Raw genomic sequence first — 23,755 nt, 5'->3', positions numbered from 1 at the left:
GACCAGAATTAAATATGTTTGGTAGGGCAATAACACAGGTATAGTGATTAAGCCCTGGTGATAATAAAATAATCTATTTGTTCAAAATTATAAGTATCTTTATTAATTTAAATTTTATAAAAATGAATGAATACTAAATGTATATTTATGTGTAAATAGTATTTTTAAAATATTACAAAATGTGAATTATATATAATTAGTATAATAAATTATATGTTAGGAGGGAGGAGGTCAAAAAAGAGAGCCGTGGATGGCGATACAATTAGATCTGCATATATTAATAGATACATGCTGTCGAAGATAGAAGCCTTCATGTGGGTCATCAGTGATGGCGCGAATTTTTTTATCAAGGGATGTGAAGAAGGTTAAGGCATGATTGCCGAAAAAACCGGTTGTGTTGAATACAATTGGCATGAGATTGCAATTGATTAGGGAAATGTATTTGTTAATTTTAGAGCTTTCCGCTTGCACGAATGAGTTGTGGAAACGAGAGAGCGAATCGGTCGATACAAGTGTAATCCCATGCTAAACGAGTTCCATTACTCTAAGGTATTAAGGTCAGCCCATCTGGCCAGTATTCTTAAATAAGGAAACAATATTATAAATATATACTTATTCCCTTTCTCATTATATTTATTCCCGTCCCCATTATAATGTATTTTAGTGATCTGCATCGGGCCTAATTTTTCAAGCCCGGCCTGGGCCGAAATTTATTTTAAAAATGTTTTGCCGGCCCGGCCCGAACCCGAAATTTTTTTAAAAAAGTTTGCCGGCCCGGCTCGAACCCGAATTTTTTTAAAAAAATTTACGGTCCCGGCTCGGCCAAAATTTATTTAAATATAGAAATTAATTTTTATAATTCTTCAAAATAAAAGATATATGTTATATGTCGTTTAGTTTCAATAAATAAAATCAAATATTTTTATTTTACATAAAAAATTCAATGTAAAATTGATAAATTTAGATTATATTTAAAAAATTTCCAAGGTCCGACCCAATCCAGCCCGATTTTTTTAAAAAAATATTAGGCTCGGCCCGGCCCGAACCCGATTATTTTAAATAAAATTAACCCAAGCCCGGCGGGCCGGACCGGACTCGGGCCGGGCCTAACTTAGCAGATCTCTGATGTATTTATTGATTGTATTCCAAAATAAGTAAACAACAATATTATAAAGGTACATTTATTCCCTTTCCCATTCCCCGTGATAATTTATTTATTGATTGTATTCCAAAATAAGGAAACAACAATATTATAAAGATAAATTTATTCCCTTTCTCATTATATTTATTCGTGTCCACATTATAATGCAATTATTGATTGGATTTCAAAATAAGGAAACCACAATATTATAAAGATACGATTATTCCCTCTCTACTTATATTAGCCCGCGACTTACCCCAGTCAGTGCAACAAAAATCATATGATAATACTTAAAATGCTTATATGTGAAGCAAACTGCAATTAAAGAACAAATATAGAATGACTCATATTATATATGATATTTTTAATTGTGTAAAATTAATTAAATAAATGAGACTATTTTCAGTTGAGAGGCCACAGGGTTCGAGGGTTGCGGGGATTTGAGCTAAGCGTAGAGCGCGGAGAATGGTGCCGTTAACTGCACTGTGCCGAGAGTGTCTACCTTTAGAAAATCTACAGTGGAAAGGTTGATGTCCGAAACAATCAACGGGGTGGGAACATTGCAGAGTTGGCCAGTATTTTACAACCGAGACGGAGACCTATTGCAATGCGTAATTCTTCGTTTGTTAGGAGGAGTAATAAGTTTGAGCTGGGCAAAGCTTCTAGCCATTTGTAATCCGATAAGGAAGTTAAAAGTTGTGGAACTTGCAGTAAAGTAAAATAAAATTTCTTAAAATTATAAAAGTCGAAATCTAAATGTTATCATTATTATTACAGGTTTAGATAAATATTGATGTTATAGGATTACCAGTTGATTAAAGTCAATATTAATTTGATGACGACCTTAGGATGAGAGAATTAAATAATGGAATGAGGTTCTGCTGTCGTAGCGTCAATAGACTGGCAAGGCATAAAATAGATTTTGAGAAATAATATAATAATGTACGGACTAGTTAACATTTAGGGGATGAGTGGCAAAATTAAATGTACTGGGTCATCAGGGATATAAAGATTATGATTTGGGAATCTATGGCTTATCAACTATAGTCCTATGTGCGATATTAGTTATAATGATGGGATTTTGAATGGTCATTATTAATATTATGAGGACCACAAAGAAACGATATTATGGATATAAAATTAGAGTGTAATGGAGGTGCGAAACTGGTTAGGTGACGTGGCCGTTCAAAAGATAATGCTCTCTCAAGAATATGATCTCAGATAAGATAACAATTTGAGACTATCTCAAAGTAAAGGATAAATATGAGATGGCTTCATGACAAGGAGTTGAAGTTGTAAAGGAAGTGAGAGAAGTAACGTTTAGCTTCCAAAGGTTTGTATTACCAGATTATAGAATAATTTATATATAGTTATTCGAGAATTCTCGGATGTTGTTCTATATGTGAAGTAGATTTAATATAAAATGATATAATTTAATTATAATTATCTACCTTTCATCGCAATGTTATCTCCCATGTTTATAATAACTATATTCTTTATACATGTTTCATATTGACGTGATATTTAACCACACAGAAATCTAAGGGGATAAATGAAATACATTCTTTGTTCTATGTCGTTCTTACCCTTCATAGCGTACACCATTATCATAATAAGTGATTTATCATCTTTGAATGCGATACCTAACTTTACCCAAATAAGAAATAACAAAATAAACGAAAATTCCGGTGACATTGAATATGACTCGCAATTCATAAAAAATAAAAAGTATTCAACAATATTTGAATGATTTATTTATTTGCCGCAGAGTCCTTCATGGGCCTTTATTTTTTGACCAAACCCGGCCCAGGTCCGTAGTGAAAATTATTTAGACTCAAGACCGGCCCATATCTAATGTTAAAAAAATTTCCAAAGCCCGGTCCAAGCCCATGATAAGTTTCAAAAAAATTTCTTAAACCCTGCCCTAGCCCATATCCAAAAATTTAATTTTTTTCATTTAATTAAAATAAATAATATTTAAAAATATTTAGGCAATCATTTTGTTTACAATACTGAAATTTATTATTATTAGAAGAAAAAAAAGGCAATATTTCTTTAAATTAGCAACTGTTTTAAATAATCTAAATTTAAATTTAATAATTTTAGGCCCAAGCCCAGCCATAGCCCATTAAAAAATTTTTTTAATCCAGGCTCGGCCCAGGCTCGCTGGAAAATATAATATTAGACGGGCCGGGTATGGACCTGCGGGCCACGGGCCGCCCATGTAGGTCTCTGATTTGTCGCTATCACTATTATATATATATATATGTATTAATGAATTATAGAATCCATATGGATTTCGTATTTTTATACATTCTTAAATACATTCTATGTGATCATTTTAAAAATCACCTTAAACAAATAATTTAAAATTGAGGGATTTCATACCCATGAATTCCATATTTTGTTATGATATATTCTTGAATTTTATTGATTAATATATACTTTAATCATATATTCATATCTTACAGATACAAAACAGATCAGATAAAGAGACCCAATATTATATTGATGCTCACAGATGACCAAGATGTTGAATTGGGTAATATTAATAACTTAGATTTGATCATGATTCTATAAATAAAATATAAAAAGTCCTTTTAAAAAACATTTATATTTTGCTTTGCAATTATATTCAAATTATCTCATGATATCACATTTCATGGCATGCCTTGCCTTCTCATTTTGAACAATTTTAGAATTTATTAAAAATTTCAAAATGCATAATACAAATAAAATCAAATCGTCAATGACATTTATTGATTATTTTTTTTAAATTTTAACTTTTCCTTCATTACACATATTTTTTTTTAAGGCTCTTTGAATTTCATGCCGAAATTGAAAAAAATTTTTGAGAAGGGAGGCGCAAAACTGAGTAACGCTTTTGTGACTTCTCCTGTATGTTGCCCATCTCGGAGTTCTATCCTTACAGGAATTTACGCTCATAATCACAATGTACACTCCAATAGGATAAATTGTTCATCACTTGAATGGCAAATGACTCACGAACCTAGAACTTTCGCTAACTATTTACAAAAGGAGGCTGGTTATATAACAGGTTTTAAAAAAAATTTTTTTTAATTTTTAAATTGATTTGTAATTAAAAATTATATTTTATTCTTCAAATTTTACAAACATTTTATAAAGGAACTTTCAGGCGCTTAGCTAGGAATTTTCTATGGGAAGGATAATTTTTTTTATATTGAAATGATTATTTTTGGAGCATTAAAAATTAATTAGAACTAATCACATTTGAAAATATGATAATTTCGAAAACAAATAATAAAATACTGGAAAATTTAAAATATTAAGAGCGAATATAATACAGTTAAAAAATATCATAGCAATATAGACCAGCATATAAATCACAATAAAATATAAAATTTTATAATGAATTCAAAAGTTAATTAAAATATCCACAAATAAACCTAATCTTCTTTGCGATTGCGCCAATACTTTAATAATTTATGGGCTATATCTCGATGTCAATTTTAAGATCTCTTAATTTTGTTAGTAATGAAGAAAAGGTTCTCTCATTGGTGTTTGTACTAATTTGGTATCAATGCCAAAATATACAATAATTTTAATAATTTGGAAAACTTATCAAATATATTTTAAAGTATGAAATGCTTCCACTGTTTCTTAGAGGATTATCTACAAAATTGAATTTTCAATCATACCTTTTAAATTCTGAAATTAATTGGCTTATAGATACATTTATATCCTAAGGATAAAATTTAGCCAAATATTTAATTTTCAATATAAAAATTTCATATATCCTCAGATCAGAGGCGGTTATAAGATATAGTATTTGAAAATTGGATAGAGCCATTTGATAAATTACATCGTTTATTGATGACTCAGGATAAAATCCAAAAGTGGAATAACATTGGTTATTTTATAATAATCTTCAATTTAGTCCACGTTAATATTGGAATGATTTGTTTGTAGGTGAAACAAGGCTTATTGAATCTCAGAATCAAATAATTTCGCTTTCACCTCAACCGTCACATAAATCTAGAGAAATTCCTGGCCAATATTATTTTTTGGTTTTCTAAGTAATATAATAATATTCGCGATTTACATAACTTCAGCCAAATCTATTTGTTAAAAAATATTGCATAAATTGTTATGTAATAAATAATTTATTAATATATATCATTTAAATATATTTTCATTTATGTTATTAAATTATAATAAATTTAGCATTGCATTTTATTAATCACTCTATCTTGATTTTGAATAATTGTTGCTAGTGCATAACATCAAGGTTCCCTAACAGAGGGGAGGTACAAACATCCTTAAAATCTTCTCAACATACTGAGTCAGTATCCATTTTATAACTGTCTTGATTTACTAATTGGAAGTCATATTTGAATAGTTCTATTGCTAGAAAACTTTCGAAGCGATATATCATTTATTTTAAAAAAAATACCGAATAGGTTTATTAGACCATTTTTTTAAGAATATTATAACCTTAATTAATATCATGCGACCCTTCTAACCATAACCTATACTAGGAGTAATATAATGATTGTATATATAAAATACTCAAAAATAAAATTTGTGCTTCTGCTGCGTAATAACTAGTAGTATAACTAGAGGGCATAGGGTCTCAAGCCCCCTAGAAAATTTGAAGGCTCCCTGAGAATTTAAAAAAAATACCTTTAAAAAAATTCCTTTTAAAATGTTAGCCCAAAAAAAGGCCAAATGAAGACTAGAGACGCCACTGGCAGTAACATAATTTTTCGTTTATTCCTGTACATCATTCCCATTATTTTGATTAATCCTTATGACTATCCAAAATTTTACATCTATTTTGGCACTCATCATCCTTTTGTATTTTATCTTACTAGTGGAGACTTGGGTTAGGTAAACCGCGAGGCTTGGCAAACTACTTAATCTCGCTTTAAAATTAATTAGACTAGAAGGTTTAAATTTTATCCAAATATTGTTTTTATTGGTATGCATCTATAGACAAAAAATCTTTTAAAATAATTAATCATTAAATTTTTTATTTAAAAAATAAAATTTTGATGTAAAATTCTAAAGATTTTTACATGACAGAACTCTAATTTTTATTAAAATATATAATCATTTATTTATAAATTAAATTTTATAACAGTTTCAGCAGTCACTCTTTTATAATTTGAGATTAATGAGTATTTATTATGTCTTGATATTATTTTAATCATGATAATAAATTTAGAGCTAAAATGGTCCTACAGTTTATATTATGTTATGTTCAAACTTCGAAAATTTTTTTATATGTCCAAAATATTTATTAAATTAACCAAAATTAAGTTTCAGTTTTTATACATAATTAGCTTCAATTTAAAAGTATTATGATAATTTAAACAATTAAAAAATAAAAATGCATTTCAATTTATTATAGCCTAAAAAACTAATGGTTTAGAAAGCCCCTTTAAATGGTTTGTTTTTAACCCGCCAATAGGGCTTGGGAAAAATTTCCACTTTTGCAAAAAACTTTTGAAAAATAATGATTTATATTCTTTAATTTTTTTTATAAAGCATCTTTTTATAGAAAGGTATCGATTCAAATATCGTTATTTATTAAATGCACAGTAGTTATAGCCGATTTTTCATAAATTGCTTTGACCAGCCCCAGATTCCCCTACATTCCTTAATTCCTTAGTTCTCGATCTTAAAACCAAACAATAGATTTTTATTATTCAGAATTATTTTATATAATATTTTATTTTAAAATTAATTCCATCTCAGGCTACTTCGGTAAATATTTAAACCAATACAACGGATCCTACATACCTCCAGGGTGGGATGAATGGTTGGGCCTTTTTAGGAACACGAGATACTACAATTACACGATAAATCATAATGGGATTAAAATCAAACATGGCGACATTTACGAAGAAGACTACTTTAGTGATTTGATAATCAATGAGAGCTTAAAATTTTTGAATAGTTCTAAATATGCCCACCCAGAAAGTCCAATACTTATGGTTCTGAGTATGCCGGCCCCCCACGGAAATGAAGATAGTGCGCCTCAATACAGTCATATGTTCAAAAACGTAACTAGCCACAGGTGATTTTGTTATTTATGAATATATTTAAGCATTTTATATTCCCAAAGACATGCCTATATTTGTTTAAATTGTTTATTTCAGACACATAAAAACCCGAAACAATTGAACCGAGCCATAAAGCGACAGGTCTTTACTTTCTAAAATATACTGTATGTATATTGGATATAATAGAATATGCTATTTTTCTTTTAATGGCGCGATGGAGGTATCCAAATCCATTGTAAAAGCCGTATACAACATTTTTATTATCATATTCTGACAATAAAAATATTGAAAAATATTTATTTTATCATAAAAAGATTTTTGCACGCGATGAAATTGCTATCTAATTTGAAAATTTATGGTGCATTTACAGTTAACAAAATGGGCTCTTTATTCATCGGGTAGAAATAGTTAAAGTAGCGCTACATTTTATTAGCTGTGAATGCACGGTTAGATATCGTGAATACATAAAAAATTTTAACGGTTCTACGTTGAGAAGTAGTCACTGATAAAATTTTTACCACCTTAATTACATATTAAGATAAAATTAAATTATTTCGATTATTTTTTTTTATTTCCTGAGGACTCCCTCCTGGAATGCTCCTGCCATGGATAAAGAATGGAGTTTACAAAGAACGAGAAAAATGAAACCTATTGAGATCGCTTTCACGGATATGCTTCATCAGAAAAGACTTCAAACTTTGCAATCTGTAGACGAGGCCATAGAGAGAGTAATAGAATATTTATAAAATATCTAACTACTCTATTAAATGCAACATTGTATCATATTATTAAATGGAATAATTTTTGTTAAAAATATTACTACTAAAAGCTGTATAATGAATTGGATAGCATAGGCGAACTCAATAATACTTATTGGATATATTCATCCGATCATGGTTATCATATAGGCCAATATGGTTTGGTAAAAGGAAAATTTCTACCATATGAATTTGATGTCAGGGTTCCATTGTTTATTATAGGACCCGATGTTACACCGAATAGCGAGTAAAAAATGAATATATTTATCGTATAAATATCTCTTGTAAATAACCTAATATAAAAATATAGATTTTTATGATAATTAATATTGTCAAGAAGATTTAATTTTCAAACCCTAAAAGCATAACTTATCAATTGGCTCAACAGGGACCTTGCACCCCTTTAAGCCAGACTTTACCTCTTATCCCCTTGCCATTCCCTACCAGACTACCACCCAAACACTCATATCCTTTTACTACCTCCTACACCTACTCCCTTTTCTTCCTTTTCTTCCTTATCTTCTCATACCCCTCCACTAAATGAGATTTAGTTAAATATAGGAGAATCCAAATCAAAATTAGCAAGAAAAATAAAGGAAAAATCAAAACGACCTCATATCCCATTTTAATGACAATTTATGCCCCCCCCCCACCCTTGATATAGGTTTCTGGCTTAGGATATTTAGGAAAGTATTTTATAAGCTGAATATACAAAATATTTATTTGGAATTCTATACAATTAAAACAAGAATAAAAGAGATCGCCCTAAACCTCGATATAGCGCCGACAATTTTAGATATGGCGAGAATAAACATAAAACAGCATATGGACGGGAAAAGTTTATTATCTTTATTGAAGAATGAACATCAGATAAAGTATACATATTTTTCAGTTTTAGAATGATATATAAATATTATTATAAATATACAATTAAAGTGTCGAAAAGAACTCTGTTTGGAGAGATACCTTTTTGTTAGAGATGAATGGAATAAATAAAAAGCTGCTTTTATGCATTCAAAATTTGAGTTTCAGCATACAGAATCATCAAAAAGGTGATCTAGGGATAATAGAAAGGGAATGGATCGAAAAAGAATGCCTCAAGACAAATTCTTCGCTTTGCAATAAAGATCAAGTTTGTATTATTATATAACATTATAGGTAACCACCTTAATAAAGTCATCATTTTTTCCAAAATAATTTAATCCTCATATACATAAATTATACAAATAGGAATGGTATTGCGAGAAAGACACTAACACCAATAAATGGGGTAAAGTCAATTGTCGTTATTATGGAGTTATGACTCAAGGTCAATGTATGTGTATTTCTAAACACAGTAAAAACGTTCCTTTTATATAATATAATTTTTGGTTATTTATTTTGTGTTTAAATCCACACAGGGTAATAAACTTACAAACACATAAAACTATCTTCTATTAAATATTATTTAGCGTTGAATGGAATAAATTTCCAATCCCTTCTGGATCTTCTAACCGGTTCCATTTCTATTTTTGGCCTTAACAATTGCGAATAATCTAATTTCTTGCGACACAGCGTTTTTGTCTCTCGGTACAGACTTTCTTCATATCTATATAGAACTGTCTCAGGAACAATTGGGATATGTGATTCCTGTAATATTAATTAATGGTTTAGATTCTTGTATTAGTATTGAGTTATTGACGGGTACTAACTTTTTTATCTCAATTCTTATAATATTCATAATCTATGTTCATGATAGGAATATTAATATATCTTCAAAATATATTAAATTGTGTTTGTACTACGTATGACATTGGCCCTTTTTTCCTAATCATTGTTTTGGGAATCATTTATCCAGGAACAAGAACTGAACGTTTAGGGAATAGAAGTTGTGGAAAATTATGAAGCGCGAATGGAAAGGATGAATCCGAGAATTTTCCGTAAAATTTTGTAACGTTCCTTGGACATTTCGAATGTTCCAAAAAATTATATCAAAATTTATTTAATTAATTTTACACAATTAAAAATATCATATATAATATGAGTCAACCGTTATAATATTGTTGTTTACTTATTTTGGAATACAATCAATAAATACATCAGAGATCTGCTAAGTTAGGCCCGGCCCGAGTCCGGTCCGGCCCGCCGTGCTTGGGTTAATTTTATTTAAAATAATCGGGTTCGGGCCGGGCCGAGCCTAATATTTTTTAAAAAAATCGGGCTGGATTGTGTCGGACCTTGGAAATTTTTTAAATATAATCTAAATTTATCAATTTTACATTGAATTTTTTATGTAAAATAAAAATATTTGATTTTATTTATTGAAACTAAACGACATATAACATATGTCTTTTATTTTGAAGAATAATAAAAATTAATTTCTATATTTAAATAAATTCGGGCCGAGCCGGGACCGTAAATTTTTTAAAAAAATTTTGGGTTCGGGCCGGGCCGGCAAAACATTTTTAAAATAAATTTCGGGCCAGGCCGGGCTTGAAAAATTAGGCCCGATGCAGATCACTAAAATACATTATAATGGGGACTGGAATAAATATAATGAGAAAGGGAATAAGTGTATATTTATAATATTGTATCCTTATTTAAGAATACAATCAATATATACCTTATAATAGGGACGGAAATAAATATGATGGGAACGGGAATAACTGTACATTACAAGGGGATATGAATAAATATAATGAGAAAGAGAATAAATCTATTTTTATAATATTATTGTTTCCTTGTTTGGAATACAATCAATAATTACAATATAATGAGGAAGGAATTAAATGATGTTATTTATAATAGTACAATAAAAGGTACGCATAATTTATAGTTAATATCCAACAAAAACGAAATGTTAACCGCATGAACATTTAATTACCAAGTTTATCAAAGATCTCTCATCTGATTAATGTTTGCAAATACAACCTTATGATCTACCTTTATTTCCCATATGACATTACTGATTCTCCCAATGACAGTCCCTACTTGCCACTTTTGATTTGAACTGACTTTCACAAACACAAAGTTACCAAATAATCCTCTACTATTAATTCTTTTAAAATCAGGCCCAACATCACAGCCATTATTCTCTAATAAACTCCATTTACATCTAAATTCCCTACCCAATAATATAGCTGCAGGTGAAATTTTTGTCACCGAATGCGTCGCATTGTGATAATTTAATAAACATTTGCTAACATCATATCATCTCAACCCCCCTAATTTATAAATCATATTTTTTACTGTGCGGCAAAAATTTTTTAAATTTATCAGACCTGAATGCAGGTCCATTATCTTAAATGAATCCAATGGATAACCGAATCTAGAACATTATTCAATTTCATTATAGTTGTAACTGTATTAATGTATTTCACCTTTATAATTTATTATCAATCCTTAAAAATTCTTAATCGGTTCAAAGAAATAAATGTAAGTTTGATACCAGGGCTTATGTGGCTGCACTCAAAGATTTTGCCTACCTCTTGGTAATTCATACACTTATTGCATCTAAACACCATTTCCTTTATGACTCTCTTAACTCCTGGCCACCAAGAATATCTCTTCATCATATCAATCATCCTCAAAATCCCAAAATAAATATCAAACATCCTACAAACTAAAGATTCTCTCCATTTTTTAACTGCTAAAACAATAGGGAATCCTTCTTTTTCAATAATCAAATATTTCTCAGCATCAGACCATACTTTTAATATGAATTCAATAGGTCTCTCATGATCATCTTCTTCAAAATGAAACATAAATGCCCCCATACCCTTTTTCGAAGCATCAGTCGAAATAAACAACTTCCTACTTCTATCATAATGTGCTAAAATAGGCGCATTACATAATATCTTTGTGATCTCATAAAAACTTGCACTTTCATCAATACGCCAGTAGAAATGTTTCCCCTTTTTAATCAACCCACATAAATTAGATGCCAACTTTGAAAAACCTTCGATAAACCTGGAATAATAATTCATGAGTCCCAACTAGGATTGTAAATCATCCTTATCTTTAGGTTCAGTCATTATCCTAATAAGATCAATTTTTTCTTTAATAGTCTGTATGCCTTTACTACTTATTAAGTAATTTAAATACTTAATGTTGTCTTTACCAAATTCACTCTTTTTAATATTTCCAATCTAACCAAATTCAACCATTTTCTCAAAAACTATTTTCAATTTTTTAAAATGATTCACAGTATCCTTACCAAAAATTAATAAATTAGATAATATATGACTCCATTTATGTCAGAAAATATCTTATTTCTTATCCATAGTTTTTTAGAAATATGCAGTTGAAACTATTAGCCCAAAAGGTAACCTATTAAATTGAAAAGACTTTTGTCAGTAGACACCGTAATAAATTTGCGGTCTCTTTAGAGACAGGTATTTGCAAGCTGATAAAAAATTTATTTTCGAAAATATCCAACCTTAGCATTTATGTCACTTATCTTTGGCAGAGGATATTCAAATATTTCTAACTGCGGATACACTGTGACTCTAAAATCAGCACAAACACGTAAGGCATTAGTCTTTTTTTAACCAATACTAATGGTTTAGCCCATTGGGAAAATCTTACAGGAGTTATTATACCCTGTCTATGCCATTGCTCAAGCCTCCTTTCCAAACTATGTTCAGAACAACCTTCTTCTGTACATAACTGAATCAAAATATTCCCTTTATATTTATTATTCTTATTTTTACACGGATTGGTAAACGATAAAATTTATTTATCTATCTCTTGTTTAAACATGTTTATATCAAATTCTTTAATCCAATTGTGACCACATACTGTGATGGGAGAGAACCTTCACAAGAGAACAATTTCCTAGAATAACTTCTCAACTCAATATTTTCATAATTCATGAGCTTTTCGAAATATTTAATCGGCAAGGATGTCACTGGAGAACCAGTATCTATCTTAAATGAAAAATTAAGATAATTTAATTGCATATCAATGATAAAATCATTCATAAAATTGATCTTATTTCGTTGCCTCAGATTATAAGGCATCTGTATAATTCTTGCTTTTTGATGTTGTTGTTGTCGGTCCCCTTAGAGCATATTTATTTTCTTTCCAGAATTGCCCTGCAATCTCGTTCCATCATATTTCTACAGGAATCTTTCTCTGCACAGATTCTATTATCAGTAATTTCCATCGGTAGACATTTGACCACTATATCATCAATAATGTTTAGATCCGTCGTATTTTCCTTTATCAATCTTACTTTAAGTTTTTTGACGAGTTAATCATGAATTGTACCAGAATCAATTCCGTATTGCCCCGAACCACATCATTCTCTGGAAGATTCCAATCCATCAGGTTTGGAATTAAACAAATTCAAAGATTTTCGTAATTTTATTCTTTTCAACTTTATTATATTAAATCTTTCATTTGCTGATATGATAAATTGTCCAGATTATCTATAATGCTAACCACATCAACTTTTTTCGAATAGTTTTTATTTTTTTGTGGCTTCATCAACAATATTCTCCGCTAAGAATTTTAGCGCCAAGGTTTTTAATAGAACCTTGACTTTGATAAAATTACTAACTTCCACCATGTTGCACTGATTGGGGTATGTCGTAATTCGTTGGGTTGTGTCGTCGATAAGAACGATTTTGTTATATTTAATAACTATTTTTTTTATTAAGGATTAAAATTATCAGATACACATAATAAAGTCATATATATACACACACTTTGTAAAATAAATTGATCATAATATATTAAATTGACACCTCAAAATAAAAACATTTAAATGAACATGTGAAGTCAAAATAAATCGAACAAAATATAATATGAAATTATCGCCTTAACATATATCCATTGAAAATAACAAAATAACACAATTATTGTGTGAATATTTTTTTTAAATCAAATTTAAGATAACTTTAATGTTTTGGGATAAATTAATATTATCTAATAAAAGTTTTAAATTCCAATAGACAATCTTGTTACTAAGTGCGTTACCTGTTTTTCGACAGTCAAAAATATAAAAGATAATATTTTAGAGAATATCACAATTAACACTTGAACACAGGCGCGTACGAATTCGCTATGGGAGGGGAGAGGGGGGTTTAATGAATTTTTTATATAATTGTTCTATGAGTTATTTAAGAATATCTTAACAGCGTAAAAAAATAGGTGGGTTCGGTTCAAGGAAATATTACCGAATCCGGGTTTGGTAGGTTAAACTCGGGTTTAGGAATTTTTGAAATTGATAAAAAAAATTCTATCTTTAAATCATAATTAAAAAATTAGACATAAATTTGGTATAAAAAATAAATGTTTTATAGTTAAAATTGCAAAGCATAATCATGTATCAATTTTAAAAATTCTATTTAAGCGTATTTCTTTAAATTAAAATATCCAATATAATAATTTTTACTATGACTTGTTCACTTTCATTTTCCTCTAATTAATAATCTTTGAGAATAATTTAAAAATTAAAAATAAATGGCGTAAATGAATTTAATGGTTTAAAATTAATAATCCAATAGGAATCTTTGAGAATAAATTTAAAAAACTTTAAAAATGACAAATTTGAAAATATTATATAATCTCAATTATAAATAATCATTATTTGTATTTACTATTATAAATATCTTAATATATGATATTAAATAATGAATCCGTGTTCAAATAAAATTACTGAGTTCGGTTCGGGTTTTGAAAATTTTTAAAACAAGGATCAGGTTCGGTTTGGGTTTAAATTTTTTTTCCAAAAACCCGGATTATCTTTTCCGGGCTCGAGTTCGATTTGTATCCCTGAAAAAAATAATATTAATTTTTTAAATTTTTAAATTTGATATAAAGTTTCAATTATATTTTAAAAAATAAATATTGTAAATATAGATTAATGCCCAAAAATATTCTTAAGAACTATTGCATGTATATAAACTTTCAAAGTATTCATAAAAAATATATTGTATATTAATAAATTGAGAAAAATTTAATTAAGAAGCATATTATAAAATTATAATGTAAATTCAATCTTCTTTGGGTTTGACTAATTTTTCAATGATTTTGTCGGTGCTTGGTGCCAACTCCACATGAATATTAAAAAAACCGACCTATTCAATCTATTTTAGAGGAAGTACTGCTCACTTTTCAGGCCAGGCATGTTTTTATTCTTATTAAAAAAATATATTCTTTAGTTGGTAGATAGAAGGAAGCGGGGCACGATGAATACAGGGTATCCACTTCAATTAAACTTTAAGATATTAATTTTAAGATAAATTTAAGTCCAATATAGATAATTACGTTATACATAATCGACTATATTTTATATTTTAATTTTGATAAAAGAAAATGTGTTTTACCATAAATAACAAAAAATAATTTCAAATACAATCCTTTAAGATAAATTTATGAAAGTTTAAACCTTATTTTTTAATCTGACAACTTTTAAGAATTATAAAACATGAATTAATGATTTTGAATGGTATTTATAAAGTTTGTGGGCTATACCATGGTTGATCTAAAATATTATCGAAATTATTATATACCTCCAATGTTTCTCTCGTTATATGGATATTCATTTAGGTTTACATTACTCCTGCTAAGACTTTCAGGTGATCAATTCACGGCTCCTTATAAATTTTTTTATTACCCCTCTGTATGTTATCTTTATCTGATCAATCTAGTTCCCAAAATTTTAATTTAGTTTATGTCATTTTCATATTTTCTATCACAATTGAAATCTCTATCGCTTTATTTCAGTAGATTTTTGTAACTTTATAAAAAAGTTCTTCTTATAATATAGTTGTCATTTGGTTATTACCCTTCTTTAATGATAACTAAACGGGTAACAATAACTTAAGGTGAAATAAATATTCTACAACCAAAGTTTTAATTTTCAACGGATAATTTGCCTCCAAAGCTGTTTTCAAATGGTTTTCAACAGTAACATTTATATTAGCAAAACCAGACAAATCAAATGATAATCTTCTGGAGAATTTATTAATGCTTGAGTGTTATAATAATTGGGGGTGAGGAAGGGGGGGGGGTAAAAGGTTTTTATAATTATTCCTTGATAAAATAATAACTAACATTTATAATTAACATCATATTAATGTGACCCCTCCTTATTAGGGTGACCTCAATAAGTCCAATATATCCTTATTAATATACATTATGTTTAAATTAAACTGATACCATTTTTGTTTTGGCAATAAATCTGCCAATTATAAATATAATTCGAAAAAATAGCGATTGAGTGAGAGATAAAATCAATGTTTTCTGCAGATTTCATTAAATTTTGTCAACGGGGTTCATTATGCACATTCAAATTTAGACAAACAAAATTCGAATTTTACAGCATGTAAAAATTCATTTTTTTAATATTTAACTCTCGCAATTTTTATGATCGTGTGACCAACAATTCCATTCCTCTACAAGTCGCTGTTGAGATAACCCGTTCTTGAAAGATGCTCCTTATTCTTACTTTGTGAGGATGGGCACTGTCGTGCTGGAATATGAAAAATTATACTGCCCGACAATTCCTTTAGCAGGCAATAGGTGCTCACGGAATAAAACATCACGATAGTATGCACCATTAATTTTGACCTCTGGATGATAAAGTTGAGTTGTATACAACCAAGACTTGATACTCGACTGAAACCATTATGGATTTGGAGAAATTTGAATGAGTAATCGATTGATGGCAACTTGTTTTTTCTTATTGGAACTGAAAAGCACACCTTATTAATTTGCATATCTGTAAAGTTGCTATAAACAGTTTTTTACCGGAGAACCACATGAAATAAACTAATCTTTGAGGGTATTTTTGTATAAGTTTGGTAGGTACCAAACAGTCTTATTCGCATCACTTAGGTCATGGGCGTGATCCTATTTAAAGTATTTTAGCTGTCGCTCTTTGTGGTTAATCTGATGGACTAAAATTCGCGAAATGGAAGTACCCGGATAATTATTCTGTGCGTGCCATATCAGTTTTCTTGGAGCAATACGAGTGCTTCAACAGAGTCAACATTTGCCAATCTACGAGTACATGGTCATACCACCATCATACCGTTTTCTGCTGATAATGTTTTTCTTGTCTTAAAATTTTAATCAAATTCAAGTTATCTTTATTGAAAACCATTTAGTTTTATTATCCTCCGCATAAATGTAAAGTTTAATAAAAAAAAATAAAAAATTAATTTTTACATTTTGAAAAGTTTAATTTTGTTGCCCAACTTTGAATGTGCACAACTTTGGATCCTGTTATAGAATTTGATAATATATGATAAAATCATTGAAATTTATCTCTCTCAATCTATAAAACTTTATTAAATCATTTTAGAATTGACAAATTTATTGCTAAAACAAATAGGGTATCATGAATTGGAACACAGTCTATCTAAACTGATTAATGTTAAAAATGTAATTTGCTTGATAAAATTTTTTTTAAAACCATTATAACGAATTCTTCATTCCATTTTCCCAATTTCTCAAAAAAATATGAATAAAATAAATTCTTTCGCCACTCATTTTAGGTATTTTTCCAAGAAAGTATTCAGGAACATTTCGAAAACACGAAACAAATTTTTTTAATTGGATCAGAAACACGAAAATTCTTTGTTCGAATTCCTGAATTGAACCCATTTGGGAGATTCAGAGCTTATACAGAGGTAGGGGTTAGAAACTATTTGTCTCCAATAATTTTGAGGGGGAGGGGAGAGGAGTACCTAGCTAAAGGCGTTATACTAGAGAATAGGACAAAGTAAAAATAACCACTTTCTATAGATTAAAAACGTAAGTATCTGGTAAAAGGATTCAAATATATTATAATAGATTATTTAAATTATAAAGGATATAATTTAATTTGAAAATTCAACCGGTAAAATTTTAGTACAGTTTGAATCTATAAACGATCGTGACTAAATTTTAGGCTACAGTTAGTAAAATCTAGTTAATTATCATTAAATCATTAAATTGTGTATTTGTTGCTCTTAGCTTAAATTATGAATAAAACAGTTTTAATTTGGATTTTGTTGAGAGGTTATAAATAGTGGTTCATTCATTAGAAGATTTTTAATATCAATATGATACGAGGCTAAAGACCGTGTAAATATTTTTAGAGGGCTTTTAGATAGATTTTGGAGGGGGGGGGGTGTCTCAAACAAATATTTTCTCTTGTAAATATTTCCCATTGCTATTGTCATATTTATAACTATGTGATCTCTTTGAAACTAACCATATTCTCAAAATGACATTATTTACTCATTCCTTAACAGGTCATGGAATAGAAGATCATAACGTTCAAAACGTAAATTGCAATTGCCCTCAATATGTATTAGGACACGAGAATAGGACACCCGGAAGCGATAGAAATGGGTCGAGGAATGATCACCCATTTATATTTCATAGGTTTGATACTCAAGTTAAAAAAAAATCCGCAGAAAAAGTCTCAGAGTTGGACTTACGTTGCCGAATTGTTAACAGTTCAGTTAAAATAAAAAGGTATAAATAGGCAAATTAATTTATTAATTTTTTCCTATCAATCAAGCTATTATCTTTTTTTCCCCTCCAATTATTTTTAAAACCAATATTATTTAATGCGGTCGATCGAATATTTTTTTGCCCACACTCTGGCTCGATAGCAAATTATTCTACCAATTTTTAATCTTTTTATGCAATTTTAAACTATATGAGATGTCCGGTTGGCCTACTTTATCCATAAAAAAGGAGAAAATGTATAATTCATTGTTCTTATTTAATCATTGGCCGACCGCTTCTTTGCAGATTATTTTATTCTTCCTTTTCAATTTGTTATAACAAAAGATGCTTTATTTATCCATTTTATTTACATTTTATCGACCAAATTATAAAGATGAAAAATGAATAGCAAATAAAATGATATTTTTATTTATCCTATCTCCACATTTTATTTTATTAAAATTTTTAAAAAAAATATCAATTAGGCAACGGAAGAATAGGAATAACGTGACTAATATTTTGATGACCAACCAAACAGTAAGCCATTGGTGGAACTACAACGAGACTACATTGTATTATATTATATGTATTTAAATAATTTTAAATACTATTGTTAAGATTTTTTGTTTGTCTTTCTCTTCGATATTTTTATATATACGTATCTATAATACCGGCCCGATAGCTAACAGTAACGCTATTGTCATAAAAAGTGATATAGACGTATCTCTGATTACATTATTTATTACCTAATTTAATTTTCAGTCTTATTTTATTACAATAACAAAAATGTCGTTTCTGTAGTGTTGTTAAACAGCTAAATTTTTAAAAACGGCTCACCTGATATGATATTTTAGCCAAAAATATTACGCGAGCCTGGAAATCTTGACCATTGATAGCTGAATGGTTTTGACATTAATTAACAAAATCTCGAAGTTTGCGTGATTTATTTGGCTAAAATATTGAATTAACCCTTTTTAAAAATCGAGCCGTTTAACAACACTACGTTTCTGTTGCAATCATTTATAACGAAAAAAATAATATAATCATAGCATAATCAATATGCCTAAAATTTACACCCCTAAAACCGTATTATTTTTATTCCCCCTGCCCTCATCGGAAGCTTACTCACTCCTCCTGAAGGATATGTAGGCAAATGGATCATAACTCCCCTCTCCCTCCGTTCATGTAGACATTGACCATAATAATTAGATTCAATTTATTCATTTTTAATTAAGAAATATTACCAAGCGATCAAAGACTCTTAAATGTTCAAACAGTTCAAATAAATGCAAAGGAAAAAGTAGACAAAAAAGGCTAAGAGAAAAAGAGCGACAAAAAAGGCTTAGAGAAAAAGAGCGACAAAAAAGGCTTAGAGGAAAAGAGAGACAAAAAAGGTGTAGGGAAAGAGCGCGAAAAAAAAGGTGTAGAGAAAGAGCGCGAAAAAAAATGCTTAGAGAAAAAAAACAGATAGAAGGAAAAAATCAATGCTCCAATGATACAATGATGAATTGCTTTCAACATGATAATGATCACTGGAAAACGGCACCATTTTGGACATGTATGAAATATTACCTTATTTGAAATAAATAATAAATAAAATTAAATTCGCTATCTCATTTCATGAGATATTTTGAGATTCGAAAGGTAAAATCTTGGCTTCGTCAATCGAACAGTTGCTAATTTTGTGTTTTTAATGAAACTGTTACATTTATATAAGAGATATATCTAAAACCCATAACTAAATATATATTTTTTAGGGAAAATATAATTTTAGAGTTACTTTCAAGCTTTTTAAATGTAATTTGTAAGTTTTATGATTATAGCTATAACTTCGTGTTACTTAAATTCGGTCACGAAAATATAATAAGCAACTAGGGCCTGTTTTAAAGTTGCAACTTCAACTGTAAGTATAAATAACAACACTACTAATGATCTTACATCTAGAGGATAACAATGAGGTTGAAATTAACCCAATAAATAAAGATGTGTGCTTTCAAATTATGACACTTTCTCCATAGGTGTAGCCGGGGGGGGGGGGATAGGAAATTCCCCCTTTCAGAAATATGTCATTTATTGTTAATAACATTTTAAGCTAATAACAAATATCCTCCTTAGCCCCCTCCCCCAAAAATGTACGCATATATCGTAAACAATCATTTGAAAGAAAAATGTTTTTTAAGCGAAAACCTGTTTTTATTAAAATTAATTTCCTATCCCCTTATTTTCTAGCTTACAGGCTAAGGAAACCTGACCTAAGACCCGCCAAAAAGAGGTTCTAGAGGGCAAAACCCCCAGAAATTTATTAAACCCCCCCCCCCCCCCCCACCTCATACTAGTTGCGCCCAGCTTTCTTATTCATATTGTGAACAAGGAATGGGTGAAAACTTTGAAACAATCAAAATACCATTTTTTTCTTTCATTTATAACAACATAAGTGGGACCATGTTCCTTCTGTCAAAACGCATATATTGGCTACTCGTGCCTACGAACCATCAATAAAGATTCAAATTTTTTGTACTGTGAATTCGCAACGGGATTTATAAGTTATTATGACGTAGACAATGATCCTCATCAAGTAATACTAATCTGCGAATATTAATAGTTCTTCCTAGTAGTATTGTTAAACCGCCTGATTTGGGTCGATTTTTATAGGCCCAAAAGATTTTAGCCCAAATAATATTATGTAAGCCTCGAGATTTGGCAAATAGAGGTCCAAATCTTTCTGCCATCTCAGCAAAATTTTCAGGCTTACATAATGATATTTTAGCTAAGATCTTAATCGGACCGTTGTTAAAAATTGACTTAAATCGGGTCGTTTACAACACTAAACATTTAAATTTTTTATACTTTATATATAAATTTTAAAGGCTAAAAATATTCAAATTTCAATTTTGGGTCATTTATGTGATTCATATGGTGGTTATTTTTATTTTATAATTCATATTTATTTTATAGTTTTTCAATGCCGGTTTATATATATAATTTTTTTATAATTCACATAATTTAAAATTGTGTATTAGAAAAGTTATTAGTCCTAAAAAATTTATGCTTATAATATTTTTAACTATAATATTTATTAAAATTTATTATCCCCCCCCCTCTCCCTTAGACCAAATTCCTGCATACGCGCCTGCCTACTTTGTATTTATTAACAATTAATACATCTTATTCGTGTTTATTAAATATTTATATTATATAATATATCATATATAAAAGCTCAAAAATGTAGCAGCAGAATTATCGCTATCAAATCTTCTAAATCTTAGGGCTATGTTATCGCAACTCAAATCTTGCCAAGGACAGAATTGCAATGTCAATTTTAACCAAAAGGTATACCATTTTGTTATAGAATGAATATTTAATGAAAAATCTCTTTCAGCCGGGCAATTTTTCCGAGTTTAACACAAAAAAACATATAAAGTTTAATAAGTAGTCAAAGCAAACTATTTTTATCATTTTTATTTTGCATCAAACCAATAAACCAATTTTCAGCCACCTTGCTATGCTTAACAAGATCTTTTTTAGCAAATAAATACGCCCTAAATATCAATTGCTTGTTAAAGCGTGGGTTAATGCGAATAAAATCGCACGATTTTTATTCCTTGCTAAAGCATAGCCTTAACGTCCAAACCAAATCAATTTTTGCTACTTCTTATAACAATCTCAATAAAGTGATTACTAAGGGCAATTATGGTGACAAGCAACTATGTTTAAGTAAAATAACGCTTAAAAAACGTTTGTATTAATATTTTATTGTAATAAATAGCGCATGTGTTGTAACTAGGGTATAGAGTATACATTGGGATTAGGAATCTCTCAATTTTAAATCTATCTGCGGGAGATTTTTCAATTTTTTGAAAGATCGGATTTGTTAGAAAATATATTCCAAAATGTCATAGTGCACTCGTAATATGAATTTTTAGACAATTTTGCTGTGCACCTTATGAACTAATAGTATTTTTTTTATAAATCCGTTTATAATGAATTTTTCTATAAATTTTAAAAGAAATATACCCAGTGGTGTAGTCCTTTTATTTTTTTCCCAATATTGCTAATCCAAATTTATTTATTTTCTTAGTATCTTGAGCTATTTTCATATGTTTCCTTTAAAAATATTAAAAAGGATTAATTTAGAGATTATAAATGAGATTTAGAACCCATTGAACATACCCTTAACTATTACAAAACACTCTATGGCTAGTCAAAACTAATAAAATTCAGGTTATATATTGGACCCTCTGTTTTTCATGAACCAATTAAAATAGGGAAGGTTTTTTTTGGCATTGCAAATTTACAATCACATTTATTTATTACACATTTTATTTATAATATATTTTATGATAAAACAATATAAATAATGTGCTAAAATACAGTTATAAAAAAACATATTCCCAGCAAATGAGATTTTCAAATTTAAAAAGCAATTCAAAATTGAGAGATTAAAAAAAAATGGTTTTAAAGTTTTTCTTAAAATAGACGCTTTTGCTAGAATGTAAAATGTATTGTGATTATAATTTTATCCATATATAGGCTTCATCAGGCCCAATAGATGGTTGATGGGAAAAACTATTCTACGAGTACTCCTTAAAACGAGAGACATTTATCAGGGAAACAACGGAAATAAGATATATAATTTTTTATCAGCGCATTAATGTTACTACACATCTTATTTCATTTTATAAAACAATTACTATATTTCTTGCAAATGATTACATTCCTAATAATTAGTATATAATAATATAAATTATTTATATTATTTTTTTAAAAAAATTTTTTTTTTTCGGTCATGGGTTACTTTATTTGAATATTTACTGATATGAAATGGGAAACGTTGTATTAAAATTTTATACATGATTTATTCATGTGGTAATTTCTATTGAATATAATAAAATACATTTTTTAGAAAAATCTAAAAAAGATATCAATGCGTTGAAAATGTGGAACATAAAATATTTGACTAAATTAACAAAATTTTATGTTGAATATACTGGTAACTCTTAGTTAATATAATGATAAATTTGTTAAAAAAAAACAAAATACCAAATTTCATATAAAAATGATTAAATTAAAAAATATTATATATTAAAATGGCGCATAAAAAAAAGTAATACATACATTTTCTTTAATTTTAAAAAAGAATTATAATCAATGAAAGTAAATAGAAATAGAAGGGAAAATGTTTGAGTCTTTTGCCAGGCTGCTCCGGAAATGAATGAGGCGAATAAAATTAGATTATATAATCTGAATTTCGTTGACGTCGATATATTCCTTCTTTTGGATCTCTTGATTACCACTTAGGGTTTTAACAAGTTTTTTTTTCAATTAGACTGAGCGCCTGGTTGCCAAAGGATGTTAAGGTTGCTGTCAAAATATTA

At 28.8% G+C, this 23,755-nt stretch overlaps 1 protein-coding gene across 1 annotated transcript; it reads left to right on the top strand.

Annotated features, from left to right (window-relative positions):
- Nucleotides 1-3,616: 3,616 nt before the first annotated feature.
- Nucleotides 3,617-23,026, top strand: LOC135930259 (extracellular sulfatase SULF-1 homolog). Its single transcript, XM_065467039.1, has 14 exons — nucleotides 3,617-3,683; nucleotides 3,957-4,199; nucleotides 6,884-7,205; nucleotides 7,772-7,919; nucleotides 8,021-8,196; nucleotides 8,699-8,824; nucleotides 8,886-9,081; nucleotides 9,180-9,285; nucleotides 18,179-18,404; nucleotides 18,866-18,952; nucleotides 19,616-19,938; nucleotides 20,816-20,955; nucleotides 21,597-21,710; nucleotides 22,911-23,026. Exons 1-14 carry the CDS (start codon nucleotides 3,653-3,655, stop codon nucleotides 22,935-22,937), a joined length of 2,265 nt encoding a protein of 754 aa, XP_065323111.1. The 5' UTR covers nucleotides 3,617-3,652; the 3' UTR covers nucleotides 22,938-23,026.
- Nucleotides 23,027-23,755: the final 729 nt, after the last annotated feature.

Source organism: Gordionus sp. m RMFG-2023, chromosome 5, assembly GCF_954871325.1.
Source record: "Gordionus sp. m RMFG-2023 chromosome 5, tfGorSpeb1-WG-v2, whole genome shotgun sequence".
NCBI lineage: Eukaryota > Metazoa > Nematomorpha > Gordioida > Chordodea > Parachordodidae > Gordionus > Gordionus sp. m RMFG-2023.
Note: the sequence above shows the minus strand (reverse complement) of the source record. Positions and strands in the feature narration are given on the sequence as shown.